Source organism: Podarcis cretensis (assembly GCF_951804945.1).
Source record: "Podarcis cretensis genome assembly, chromosome: 6".
NCBI lineage: Eukaryota > Metazoa > Chordata > Lepidosauria > Squamata > Lacertidae > Podarcis > Podarcis cretensis.
The window spans coordinates 78883803-78898289 of record NC_137175.1 but is presented as its reverse complement, the minus strand read 5'-3'; the positions used below and the strand labels follow the sequence as shown (position 1 = coordinate 78898289).

The 14487-nt window shown below is 44.1% G+C and overlaps 1 protein-coding gene across 7 annotated transcripts in view; it reads left to right on the top strand.

Annotated features, from left to right (window-relative positions):
* The first annotated feature begins 5726 nt into the window (after positions 1–5726).
* CDC14A (cell division cycle 14A) overlaps positions 5727–14487 on the top strand; it is a 94535-nt gene continuing 85774 nt past the window's right edge. For 2 of the 7 annotated variants that reach the window (XM_079981402.1, XM_079981403.1), the window contains exons 1-2: positions 5729–5941; positions 6495–6585. In XM_079981402.1, coding sequence (XP_079837528.1) covers positions 5827–5941; positions 6495–6585 — 206 coding nt within the window. In that variant the 5' untranslated portion in view covers positions 5729–5826. Of the gene's footprint in view, positions 5942–6029; positions 6312–6494; positions 6586–14487 lie in introns of those variants that run through there. The other 5 variants (XM_079981404.1, XM_079981406.1, XM_079981408.1 and 2 more) reach the window with 5 other exon arrangements.

The following is a 14487-nucleotide window of genomic DNA, read 5'->3' as shown; positions in this document are numbered from 1 at the left end:
ATAATGCTGGTCGTCAACAAAAGAGGTTTAAAGACTCTCTCAAGGCAAATCTTGAAAAAAGTAGTATAAACACCTACAATTGGGAAACACTAGCCTGCGAATGTTCCAATTGGAGAACAGCCTTTATCAAAGACGTCGTAGACTTTGAAGATGCTCAAGCTCAGGAAAATAGGGAGAAATGTGCTAACCGTCACCATGATCAACTCCCGCCCGGAAGCCGATGTCCTCATTGTGGAAGGATGTGTGGATCCAGAACTGGCCTCCACAGTCACTTACGGACTCACTGTTAAGACTATGCTCATGGTAGACAATCTTACTCGGCTACGAGTGATTGCCAAAGAAGAAGAAGAGATAGATGATAGATAGATAGATATAGATAGATAGATAGATGGTAGATAGATAGATGATAGATAGATGATAGATAGATAGATAGACAGACAGAAATATAGGAAACATAAAGGATCATTATCCAAAGTCTAGCATAATCAAGAGACTATATAGTTCCAAACACTATTTTAACCTATATATTTCACAGTAGACTGTTTCCTTTAACAGATAGGGTACAAATGGAAGATTGTTGCCAGGTTATATAGACAGCAGATCAATCAGAAACAAGCATCTTCATTTGCTGCTGCCTTGATCAAGTGCTGAATAAACAACATGTATGATAAATTCCCACATAAATGAAATTTGAGGGGAACCATGTTTGAGAAAGAGTCTAGTAGAGATGAGTGGGAAAACAGCATCAAAAGACTGCAAGAAACAGATAAACAAGAAATGCAAAGACTTTCCTAACAGTAATCCACAACTAGATGGACCCAGGTTTCCCAAACTTGGGTCTCCCGCTGTTTTTGGACTACAACTCCCACCACCCCTAGCAGGACCAGTGGCCAGGGATGATGGGAATTGTAGTCCCAAATCAGCTGGCAACCCAAGTTTGGGACACCCTGAGCTGGATTTTCACTGGCATAGCCTGACGTGTTGTGACAGTCATTTACTTCTGCCTGGAGTAGACTTGGTATGGTGGGAGGGTTTTTTCACCTGTGCCAGATTCACAGGCCAATCAGATCCAATGGAAGCTTGGTACTTGTGAACGATAGGCTGTCCTTAACTTGGGGGTGGGGTTATAAGGAACAGGTTGGTTCCTTCTAGTTTCTAACTGTCATTGTGGTCCCAAGAGTCCAGGAGCCCAAAGAGTAAGGTGAGGTCCTGGTCATTTTATAACGGCAATTCCCTCTTTTTTATGTTTGCACAAACTCTCACCTGGTCACAACACCCAAGGTCTCAGTACCTTCCTACAGCACTGGTTGGGGATCTTTCCTAGCTTTGGCGTTGTATCAATAACACTTCCGGCTGTTATTTATTTTCAGGAAAATATTAATGTGACTGGGGAGGCTATGCAGGATGAAAAAGGGGGCATTCATATGATTGTATCATTTATTATTATATATCCAGGATAGCTAGCATATCCTAGGTTTTATTTTCTCAGTAACTTTAGAACTACTTCCTTATCCAGTTTTTAATAGGTTAGTCACATTTGCAACCTCCCACCATAGCACTGCTTTGGACAACTTCTTATTGACATTTATTTGCACATCAAGCTGCTGAGTGCTGAGACAGGACGGGCTTTTTGGGTCGGCTAGAAATCCTCTATTTTTAACACTTTAACCACTGCAACTATATACCAAAAAGTGAATTAACTATATGGAGCAGATGAGGCCAAGGTTATGACTGTATGTTGTAACTAACAATTGAAAAGTGGAAGTGCTATATATCGGTTTACATGGAGGATTTGCATATACAGTACAAACTCCAGTGTTTGTGAACATGTCTGTGCAAGATGGGCTAATTCTTTATGTGAAAAAACTCCTTACACTACCCAATGGCCAGAACCCAAAGCACATTTTCCCATACCTGAGACTAAAGAACACCAATACCATTATTATTGTTGTTATTATTATTATTATTATTATTATTATTATTATTATTATTATTATTATCATCATCATCATCACCATGTGTTAGCTGCTCTGCAGCACTTGTTTTCATGTTCATAAGAGTTATAGGACTCTATCAGACATTGTCTTTGCACTTGCTATGTCTTTCATGCTTCTATCAAAGCTACAACCCGTCTTCTAATGAGAAAACAGATGCATCAGCAAGGCTGGCATTCTTGGGCAGCTGTGGAGAGTCAAATGCCTGCCCTGGGCTCCCCCTTTTCATTATTTCCTAGACAGTGGTGGGGAAAGGGGAGCGGAGGAAGCCCTTTCACATTTGCTCATCAGTCTCTTTATAACCATCATTGTGATGTGAAGCAACGAGTTCTATAGTCTCAAGGTGGACGATCCCAGTTTTGTTCCCACCGTTTAAGGACACACTAGCTCTAAGAGTGCCATCCGCTCAGGTTATTATCATGGATTACTGAAGATATGCCTTCAGCAAATTCTGAGTTATGTGCAAAGTCCAGACCACCTGAAATGGTTCGAGCTTCTCTTCACATAAACACATTTTATAGGAGCTGATCCTTTCTCATTACACTTGCTTTTGACAGTAGCTTCTTGCATCTTAGCACTTCCTGCTCTGCTTTACATATATTGGGTAATGTTCTGCAGCTTTAATGGGATTGTAAAAGGTGTCACATGAAATTGTAATGGCACAGAACAGAGGGGTATCATCGTCTGTTACAGCCTACAGGTAGATCCAACAGGGAATTGCTTTTTTGTTGTACGTTATGTTGGCTGAGTAGCTTTCCTTACTCGTTAGTTCTGAAAGTGGACACAGAAATAGGTGGTTTATTTTTTGTGATCCTGAGGGTGTGTATGTGTTGGTAATGAAGCTCATGTACAGAAGAAGCTACTGTTACTTCAGTATGGGTTAAATCTGATTAACGAGATTCTTATGAGGCCAAGTCTGTAATCCTAAACAGAATTATATGGGAGTAAGGCCCACGGAATCCAGGAATCGACTTCTGAGTAAACAGAAGAATTGCCATGTAGAGTCTCAAATTTGCACATTAAAGAAATGGTCATGGCTATTTGCTTACGTTGGCAAAAAGCCCACTGATCAAAGTGAAACTTGTGTCTACGTAAATCATGCCTAGAATATGGTTTTGCTGTAACGGAGATGGAAAGTCCCTGTTAAAAATGTCACCTTGGCCACAAACTCACCCAATCCCCTTAAACCAGCCCCTATTTGTCTGTCTCAATAGCCTACTTCGTAAGGTATTATAGCAGGAGCTCTGGATTGCCTGAAATGTGCTATATAAATGCCAAACATGCCTTGACAGGGGTTGAGAAACCCAGTCTTTCGTCTTCCCACCATTAATCTAGGGCAATTGTTTTATGTATTTATTTTGTGTTTTGAATGAGACTTGCTTCTAAGTGAACATTCGCAAGCTCATGATCCCCTTTCCTTTACCCTTTGCAGCCACAAGCCTGTGCGCATTTTCCTGGAAGCTGCGTCATCTTCTTCTTCTTTGGCAATCCTTCGTAGCCGAGTAAGATTATCTTCCATGAACATGGTCTTAATAATAGTCTGTAAGTGACTGTGGAGGCCAATTATTCCTTCCATACGTCCTTCAACAGTGGGGACATTGGTTTCCAGATGGGAGTTGATCACGGTGAGGGTCTGCCAAACATGCCTTCCTCTTAGCACATTTCTCCCTTTCGTCCTGAGTTCGAGCACCTTCAAAGTCCACGATGCCTTTGATAAAGGCTGTTCTCCAATTGGAGCGCTCGTAGGCCAGTGTTTCCCAATTGTCGGTGATTATACTACATTTTTTTACATTCACCTTGAGAGAGTATATAAACCTCTTTTGTCGCCCATCGGCATTATGCTTTCCATTTTTAAATTCAGAATAGAGTAGTTGCTTTGGAAGACAGTAATCAGGAATCCGCACATGACCAGTCCAACAAAGTGAATGTTATTATAGGACTTCTAAGGTCTCAAATGTAGAATAAATGTTGATAATTGCACAGTGTAAACATGCATGCATAAGTATATAAACCACATGTCTGCAATAGTACAGGAGAGCAATCCAAAAGCCATCTTGGCTCTCCTAAAGACTCTAAATATTTCCTCTGCCTCCTTACCCCCCTTTGCCTGAGAACACTAGGCTGGTAGCAATAAGGGGACATTCCTAAAGGGATTCCTCTGCTATATGTATGAACCTTCTTTGTATTGTCATGGTTTACCCAGATGCTCTGCATTGAGGGATGTCTGACAGGCATCCTGGTTGTCTTATGAAACGCTAACGTTTTGTGTAAACTGTGTCTGGAACCATGTAAAACTTGCTAAATCCTCAGGAATATCACCCCTTGGCCTGCCTGAGCCACAGCAACCCCACCTTATGCGTGATGCAATTTCTGACCATTTGTAGAGGGGATGTCCTCCTTCTCCACGCCAAAATGCAAACCCTTAAAAGAGATGTTTCTTCTGGGCTCTGCTCTGGGTCTCTCTTGCCTCCTTGCTAGGAGAGGGAACTCCGTTGCAACAGAAAAATGAAGATCTGTCTTGCTTTCGCTGCCCTCTGCCCTCCATCCATTCATCTCTGACCTATCCTGGACTTGGGGGACTTGGCCCCTTGGGGAGATGGGCAGCAAAAGCCAACCACCCCTATTTTTCTATATCAATATTGAAGAAGCATTGCTTCGCCCCAGGGATGGATCTTTGCTTCCTGGAAGCCAACCTCACCCGGTTGGTAATACAACTGAGCTTCAGGCTTGATTGGGATGGTTGGGGGGGGACGGCATCCCCCCCCCCAATTTTTTTATTGGTTTTCACAACATTATAAACAAACACATAAAACAAACATAAATCATAGCCTTATTAAAAATTACACTTACTAACATTGTTAAGTGACTTTCTCGCTTCCCCTTGGTTGAATTTCATTGCATATCCTTTTAACGGTTTTCCAAATCACAGTTCTTAAAAAAAATAAAATAACTTAAACATTAACATCCTTAGATCTTCACATTATGAAATTAAACATATTAATTCATCACTTAAATAAAATCCTAAGCCAATTAAGTATCTGCAAGCTGTTTTCAGTTAATTTAACTTAACATGTTTAACTAAGTAATCATTAAATTGAGGGGGGGCGGCATCAGTTGCACCGACTCCGGGGACCGACTCCGGAGTGAAGGTTGCGCCCCAGCCTCACAACAACAACACACTGAACGAGGCGGCCTCTGACTAAACTCGCGTAGGCCCGGTGCCTCGGCCCGCCGGCTTTTGGAGGGGTTTTCGGCTTAAAGTGGAAAGAAGGAGCGGCCTCCCAGACCGCCCCCCCCCCTTGGCAAGGAAGCGGCCGGGCGGGAAGAGCCCTGAGGTAAAAGCGCGCGCGTGTAACAAAGCCCTGGTAACGCGGTTGCTACCGCCGGCGCCGGCTGCTTGGTAACGGCGCGCTGCCCCTTTAAGCCGCCGGAGGGCGGGACGGCGGCGAAGGAACCCCTTCCACGCCACCCCGCGCCCTCCTCCCTTCCCCTCAGGCCGGCTCCGTGCTCCTTTCCACCGCCACTCGCGGCTTGCTGCTGCTGGGGGTGGGGGTGGCCGCCGTAGCCGGAGCAGCGCCTCGCCGGCCGGTTGCCTCCTTGAGGCGCGCGCGCGCACCTCCCATCCCATGCGGGCGGCGGCGGCGGCGGCCGCACAAGTCCAGAGCCAGCCAGGCGGTGGCGGCGGCGGCGGCGGCTGCCCGTTCCCTCAGCATGCCGCGCCGCTGCTGCTGGCGCCTCTGAGTCCGGCCGAGCGGCTGTCCGGCCGCCGCCGCTGCCGCCCAAGACGACGACGACGACGACGGAGAAGCCGCCGCCGTTCCGGGAGGCACTCATGAGCTCGGAGGCGCCTTCCCGCGCAGCCACGCAGCTCCGCGCCCTCTTTCGCATGGAGCCGGCTCCGCCCGCCTCGTCCGAGCAGCTGCTGGGAGCCTCGGAGTTCCTCAAAGGTGAGGCTGCAGCGGCGGCGGCGGCGGCGGCGGAGGAGGAGTCTCCCCTCCGCGAGTAGGGGTCGCCCTCCCGTCATATAAAGGAAGGGGGCGCGACGCAACAACTGCCCCCCCCCCGGCTGTCCCGGGAGCGCCTGGCCCGGGGAGGCGGGGGTGAGAACCGCCTCTTTCCCGGGGGCGAAGTTCGGCGCGCGCCCCGCAGCGAACGCGAAACTCCCCTCAGTCCCTGCGGGAGAAGCTGCTTCGGGGGGAGCCCCCCCCCGCCAAATCGCGAGGCGGGCGGCCAAGGTCCCCCCCGTCGGCGGGAGGGGAAGGAGAGTTATGGAGGAGGCGGAGACGTCGCCGCCCAGCTGCGAAATCTTGGTGGCAGGTAATACTTGCTCCGGAGTGAAACCCGATCAAATGCGTAGGGTTGTTTCTTTCTTTTTTCTTACGGGGGGGACAAGCGACTCTCCCTTCCCGCTTTGAACTAACACCCAAGTTCTAGCTAAGCAGCGGGACGTATAACTTGAAGATCTTACTTCATGGTCTCCCTTTTTCTTTTTTCTTGCAGACAGACTATATTTTGCTACTTTACGAAACCGACCCAGAAGCACAGTAAACACGCACTATTTCTGTACGGATGAGGAGCTTGTTTATGAAAAGTAAGTTCGTATCTCTTCCGCTGTTTAAAAAAAATTCCTCCTTCGCCTTTCTGCTCACTTTCGTTTTCAGCGTTGTTGGTCCACCCTCCCCCCCCCCCCCGCTTGTCGCCAAGTGTTTGGGAAAAGGTTGGGGGAAGAGGGAGAACAAACTTAAGCGAAATACTTGCGTATAAGTTAGCGGTATATGTGTCCAATTGGTTGTTTTTTATCAAACCAGTCCTTGAGACTTAATTGCATTTTAGTTGAATTTTAAACAGAAAATGGGCGCCTCCTTCCCCCACCTCCGGTTTCCTGCTTTTTTATAAAATGGATTCTACTCTGGCCATAGGTCTCTGTGTAAAGTATTATTCTCAAATCGAATTCACATCTTAAAGAAGAAGCCTGTTGTACCTGTCCACAAATGTTGGGTTAGAAGTATTTTCTCTACAATTCGATGAAAAAGCAAAACATTGTAGATGCCCTACTGATCTACAGATCTGTTAAGTGCATGATAGTGGTTAGCAATGAATATATATTGAGTTTGCAGCATTAAATGTGCTGTAAGATGGGTCATTCAGTTTTATGGTAAGTGAACCTTAGTTCACGGAACTTTGGAGCATGGTTGTTAAAATCATTACTTCATCAAGCTGCTTTTGTGACTGTGTTTTTGTACACTGTGATTAATTCTGCCTGCTGATTGATACTTTCTGGGATGAAACAAGCACTTCAGGAGTTCAGAGAATAACAAGAAGAGCTTTTAAGATAGTATCTTTCTTTTTACACTGCCAACTTTGGTTGCAGCACTGCCTTCCCCCTCCCAGCAATTTCTGTCTCTGATGTAATTTAGCCATGGAGTTTGGGCACTGAAAATTTACAGATGAAAGGGAGGGATTTGCATTAAAGTTGTTGCTTAACAATTCTACTGCAATAGTAGCTTGTATCGACTTCAGTAGTCAGTAGCAGCATAATAAAATGGAAATAAAATAAATAAAGGAAGGCTCAAAACCTTCGTGATTTCTTTAAGTGATATTCATTGCCTAAGTACTTTTGCATTCTTCAGACTGTAAGACGCAATACTGCTTTGCTTTCAGTGAGATTTAAGTTGCAATCCTGACACAATATGCCTGGAAGTTAGCCCCCTTGAATTCAGTAGAACTTGCCTCTGAGAAGACATAGGATTGTAGGGTTATGACTAACTTCTGATGGATTGTGTCCTAGGCATTCTTACACAAATGTTTATTAGTGAAAGACAGATTAGACTTATCATTGGAAGGACCTATATTTAGCAGTGCAGTCAAGCTGTAGATATACATAGCAGTTGTGTTAACAATCCCTGAATGCTTTGGTTGTCATTCTTATCACTCTTCATTTTCTAAAGTGGCTCATGAACCTGCTTAAATTGGCTGGCAAGTTTGTTTTAAGTTCATTGTTGGGATGCTGATACAACCTGTGTCACTCTCATTCTCTTAGGAGCTTCAAATCCTTGTTGGCCAGTCACAGATAAGCCCTGACACTTCTGTTCTAGAAATATTTGAGGAATTGCACACTGCTCTCTGAGACTTAAAAAAACACCGTGGGTAACCAGATTGACATCATTTGCTGGACAGACTTAGGATAAGAAGAGTGTTAAAAAAAACCCGATGAAAAAGATGGATGGCAGCATAGCTCCTGAAGCAGAGTATGCAGGGGAAGATGGAAACACATGTTTAGGAGGAGGAAGGTAGTACAGATTTCTGGAGTAGGCCATAACCTGGGCTGCTGTCCAAGGTGTCCAAATAAGTAGGATTAATCCTTTGAATAGCGGACAGGGCAAATGTGTAGTGACTGACAGGACTAATGCATTGCAAACTGGAAGCAAAATGCACGTAGATATTCAGTGATGTGGGATAGGAAACATTGCAGAAAGTTTCATTTTCTATAAAAAAAAATGTGTTGCTTCATAAAATAAGTAAGTACTTTGAGGAGCACATCATTTTTTATTTTAACTACCCTGAATAATTTGGTATACTGTAAGTAACATAGGCGCTTTTCAACTAAATAATTGTGGTAGTGGAAGTCAGCACAAGGAATTTCCCCTTGTGCTACAGGACTTCTGAATCCTCCTTCCCCAGCGACTTTCAGCCAGCCCTCCCATCTGCTCTGGAGAAGCCCCAGAACAACACACAGTGGGAAGAGAGGGGAGATAGTTCTATCAGGGTAAGCATTTCTGGTTGCCCAACAGGACTATCTCCTTTGCGCTATGTTGATTACAACCCATAGGGTGGTATCTGACTGTCATAATTGGAGTTGTCAGAGCTGCCCAAGGTCCCAGCTCACAGAGGACCAACGCCAGGTCGACGTTATATACAAAAGTCTTTATTGAAGTTCAGTTTCCATTCCAAAGCCGTAGCGCGCAGCTCTACGTCTTAAACCCTAGACCGCCGAAGTTCCGTCTGAATCTCCTCCCCCCTGACACCAGTTTAAGATTCTAGCCCTGCTCCACCTCTTCCTCTGCTCTCTTCTCCTCTGGGTCCTCCTGTCCGCTGGGGCATCCCCCTTTCTGGACTCTTCTGACGCTGAGTCCCCTGACTCCTCCCCCTGCCTCCGGCGGGCTTTAGGACCCGGTTCCCAATCCTCGTTCTCTGCTGCCCTGCGCGCCTGTACTTTTGAACTTGGCTCTCGCGCCAACCCAGTGACCTTCCTCCTGACCGTTACACTGCTTCTGTCACTGCTTCCCTCTTCCGGGATGCTAGCTGGACCTGACCTCCCCTCCGTTGCCTGACTCTCCGATGGAGGCGTGGTCAGCCCTGACTCCTCTTCTCTCCCTGCTGGGGGAGACGCTACCCCCGATACCTGGGACTCTTCCCCCCCACTATGCTCAGGTGGGGAAGCTGGTCCTGATCTCCAACTGCTGCTCTGGGAGTCCCCGCTGGCCCCTTGCTTCTGGAGTGTCCCCCTTGGGAGCGCCCTGGCCACCGGCGTCCCCTTCTGTGAATCTTCCGATTCGCTGGAGAGGCTCATGGAATCTCTCGGGCCACTGTCATCTTCTCCTACGCTGCCCTCAGATTCTTTCCCTTCGTTCTCCATCTCCCCTCTTCCCTGTGCTTCTGCTCCTGAGCCCCTGACAGGAGTCAACCCACTGAAATAGACCACCCTGTTTACAGCACAATCCTATACAGTGGTACCTCGGGTTAAGAACTTAATTCGTTCTGGAGGTCTGTTCTTAACCTGAAGCTGTTCTTAGCCTGAGGTACCACTTTAGTTAATGAGGCCTCCCGCTGCCGCCGACGCACAATTTCTGTTCTCATCCTCAAGCAAAGTTCTTAACCCAAGGTACTATTTCTGGGTTAGCAGAGTCTGTAACCTGAGGTACCACTGTACATGTTTATTCAGAAGTAATTCCCATTGTGAAGTTTACTTACAGGTTAGTGCAGATAGGACTGCAGTCTTAATGTTTCTGTCTGATACACTCCAAGCCCATCATTAGGTGAAAAATTGATATTTACCCTTAAGGCTTTTGGAGTCAATTCAACTCCATGAATGAATTAAAACACCTCCACCCCTATCACACGTGATAGAGTCAAAGTGTTCCTGTCAAATGCTGTTAATAGATTAGCTATTTGCCATGTCTACAGGTGCTTAGCATAGGACCTGTTCTGTTTATTTCATGTGGGAAAGGTGACCATAGAAGGTGAAAATACTTTTATCTTTTATCTATTTTCCTAATCGACAACACACTCACTTGCCCAGACATTGCCACAAACTGTGTTGGGGATCAGTAGTACCCTACAGATTTACAAAACTCCTTTCTGAAGTTGATTTTTGCAACATTTCCTCTTCACTTACCTTATGAACCTGCAAGATATTTTTTAATAGATTACATCCTATGGTGGGTTTGCATTAGCATATGCACTTACTGTGAAAGGCAGGGCTCTTCCTGATTATCCCCCCCAATGCCATCCACACCCTTAACTTCTACTTGGAATTCAGGGATTCTATGGGACAGTATGGGATCACAGAATCATAGAATGTGCACAAAAGCTGCAAGTGTTAGGAGGGATTGATGAAAATGGAAGTGCTCCCTGCACAAAACCACCATTGGATATAACCCATACAGTGGTGCCTCGGGTTAAGAACTTAATAGGACCGTTCTTAACCTGAAACTGTTCTTAACCTGAGGTACCACTTTAGCTAATGGGGCCTCCCGCTGCCGCCGCACAATTTCTATTCTCATCCTGAAGCAAAGTTCTTAACCTGAGGTACTATTTCTGGGTTAGCGGAGTCTGTAACCTGACGCGTCTGTAACCAGAGGTACCACTGTAGTTATCATATTGCCCAAAACTTAGCAATACAACTTTGGGTATTCCAATTGCAGTTGCTAAGGTTGCAAGCAGCCATCACCCTTAATCCAGTATGCAGCAAGACTTAATGCCCATTCTCAGTCAAGGACTTTTAACTGGTCACTTTTTTCACAGAAATGTCTTTACAAAATGGGAGTTCTCAAATCAAATTCACATTACAAATCGAATTACCATCAAGGGTATGATGTCACTGGCTTTCCCCCAAAAGGATAAATAAAGTCTTTGGAATTGATGTCTGGCTTCAGCCCTGGACTACCAGTATCAGAGAGGAGCTTCCTCCTCGGTGTGACCTGTGGAATATGTTTACCCACAGTCTTCCACAATGCTGTTTGCAGCATAATAATGTTGCAGCTGATGAACAATTAGGGCCATTCAAAAGACATTTCCAGTGAGGCAAAGTATGCTTTCCAGACCTTCAAAATAATGCAACAAGATGGACTATATGGAATTGACGGAAAGGACTGGCAGAATCCGAAACCAGGGAGAGGAGTTGATGGAAGAAGATTGGAAAACTTAAAGTTTATATATAGAAATATCGCAAAATTAATGAGTGATAGAAAAATGGTGGATTGATATTTTATGGATTTAGCAGAAATGTTATAAGGAGTTAAACATATACAAGTATTTTAGTTTTAATGTTAAAATAAGGTTAAAAAAATTGGTGAAAGGAGGGAAAGTAAAGTTACATTATATTGAGATAAATTACAGAACAAAAATTGGAAAAGATGGAAAGGATTTGCTGAAATAGATAATTGAATTAGAATACAAAAAAGGGAGGTGTGAGGAGGTCAAGGAAATAAGCGAATGAAAAATAAGTTGGGAAGATTAGTTGTGTTTTTTGTCCCCCCCTTTTTTTCCCCTCTTGTTGTGATGTGTTGTTTTGTCTTTGTTTGGTGTTATTGTTTTTACTTTTGCTTTTTGTAACCCTTGAAAATTTTAATAAATATTATTTCGAGGAAAAAAAATCAAAATAATGCAACAAAATTTTGGTTATGTGGAGGAAGGTGCCCCAAGAGCTTGAAACCTAGGCCCGTCAGGGGCTGAGAACCTTAAATTTACATGGTTCTAGATGAAATATAACAACTGATAATCTTCTTGCCAAAGGCACACAAAGTTCAGTAGTGGGGAGGGATTGCTTTGGTTGGCTCATTGAAACAATCAAATTAGAAATTGCCCCATAATACCTTGCCTGCAAATCCAGAAGTCTTTCAGCAGCATTTTTGGTTTATAAAATTACTCTGTACAGTATGCCTGAATTTCACTAATGCATATTCCTATTCCAGATGACCTACATTCCCTGTTCACTTTTATATAGCTTTAATTATACTTAAACCACCAGGAAGACTAAAAAAATTCTTAGTCATTCGAAAAATAGGGGCTTTTGTTGTTTGGCCACATAACGTCACTTAAAGCCTACGGCTCTTAAGAATAATTGTATTGTAATCATAATAATTCAGTTGAGGATCAAAACTTTTAAGGGATATTTCAAAATACTCTGTTTTGTACAACAAATTACCTGCCTCTGGTACAACAAAAGAAGCTCTTATTTGAAGTAGCTCATTTTAAACCTAGCATCAGGAGGGATTCTGTAGGTTGTACACTCATATGAACTGCTTATTGCAAGAAATGAAGAACCACGGACTTCATTTGGGACCTAAAGCCATAGTGACATAGCTTTCTTGCTCAAGAAGACTTATCTTCTCTTTCAGAATCTGCTTTTTAGGTTTATCTTGATTTCTCTGCAGATTAGTACCCCGCCCCCGCCAAATTCTAACTCCATTACAATTGATGTAAAGTTCAGTTAGTCAGTGGTTCTAGGAAAGTTTCAGGTACTATGAGAGAGGAAGGCCTTGCTCTTTGTCTTATTTTGCTTGTAAAGTGCGCTATACTCCATTTCCTCCCTAAAGCTGAACTAGGATTTTTAACTAGCTGATGCCGCCTGATTCAAGAGCATCAGGAGACTAGATAGCGCTTAAGATAACAGTGTATTTTTTCCAACTTTAAAAATGCTTTAAAGCCTATAAACACTGGTTTCTTTAATAAATCTCGTTTTATGTTTGGCAACCAGAAATTTGTGTCTAGGGTTAATCTTGCTCTGCAGTCCTACTTGCTTTACCCGCTTGAACCACAGTTCAGGGGTTTGGAATCTTCCCTAGTCACAGGGATTTAGATTCACTCTCCAATTATTGGGAGGTCAGCTGGTTTTGTTTTATACTGGGTGGCCTACCAGTCTTGGTATAACTGATATGTGGCAACTGCTGTTCAAAATACTTTGCATACTAAAACATGCGTAACTGAAGCATCTCCATCCAAAAAAAACAAAAAATCATCCCTTTGTGGCTTTCTTCTGAAAAATCTTCCACTGCATGGTCACTACTGTCAGCTGCCTAATCAGAATTATTGCATGCTGCAAGAGCTTACTGCTGGATCATACCAAAAGGCTAGCTAAGAATGCTGACCAGCGGCCAACCAGAGGCTTCTGGGAAGTTTCCAAGTAAATGAGAGCAGCAGTCATCCCATATTGATGCCTCCAGAACCTTGTAATAAGGGGTATGCTGTTGGCATTCATAAAGCTTCTGCTCAGCTGTCAAAGCTAATAGACCTACTTCTCAGTGAATCTGTCCAGTGCTTTATTAGAACTATTTAAGTTAGGGGCCATTGCCCCAACTTGTGCTAAGGACTTTCCCTACATTAATTATGCTTTGTTTAAAGAACTATTTTCTCTTCTCGTGTCCTCAGTTGACTGCCAATGCAACCACAATGGATGACCTCCAAGTTCTGGTACTATGAGTAAAATCTTGTCTAATTCCTCCACAAATGCCCTTTAGCCATCTTAAAAAATAACAACACCAAAAACCTAAAAAAAAAAAAATATCCTACTCTTCAGTGTTTCAGCATATGTTAAAAAAAAAACCCTGTTTCCAGATTTAAGAACAGTCCATCTAGTCCAACATCCTGTTCTCATTGAAACCAATCATATGCTTCTGCAAAGCCCACAAGTAGATCCTGGGTGTAGTACCATTCTTCCCACCACCATCGCATGATGCCCTACAACCGGGTTTTCAGAGCCATACTGCCTCCAACAGTGAACACAGCCATCATAGCTAGTAACCACAAATAACCTTGTCCTCCATAAATTTGTCTAATTCTCTTTTAAAACCATCCAAGATGGTGGCTATCACTATTTCATATGGAGTGAATTCCATTGTTCAGCTATGTGAGGGTTATTCTTTTCTTTTCTTTTTGTCTGTGTTCCCAAACCACACACACTATTCCAAGCTGGCACTGTTTTAAAGTGTTTGCACTCCTACCTACCAGGACATGTCCAGAGCTTTGGAAGACTTTGCTTTTTGTCCCATGATCCTTGCACTTTGGTGTTTGCCTCCAACATCTATATGAAGCTGTTGGGAGTGGTCCTTAGGAGCTTTGGGGCAAAGTCTCGTAACATTTATGTTGGGAGGGGCTGTACATGATCTGTACCATTGTCTTGGTGGACTGGGTGAAGGCCAGTAAACTGAGTATGAACCCTGAGAAGATGAAGGCATTGTGGGAGATTGGCCTGTTATTGATGGGGTCACACTCT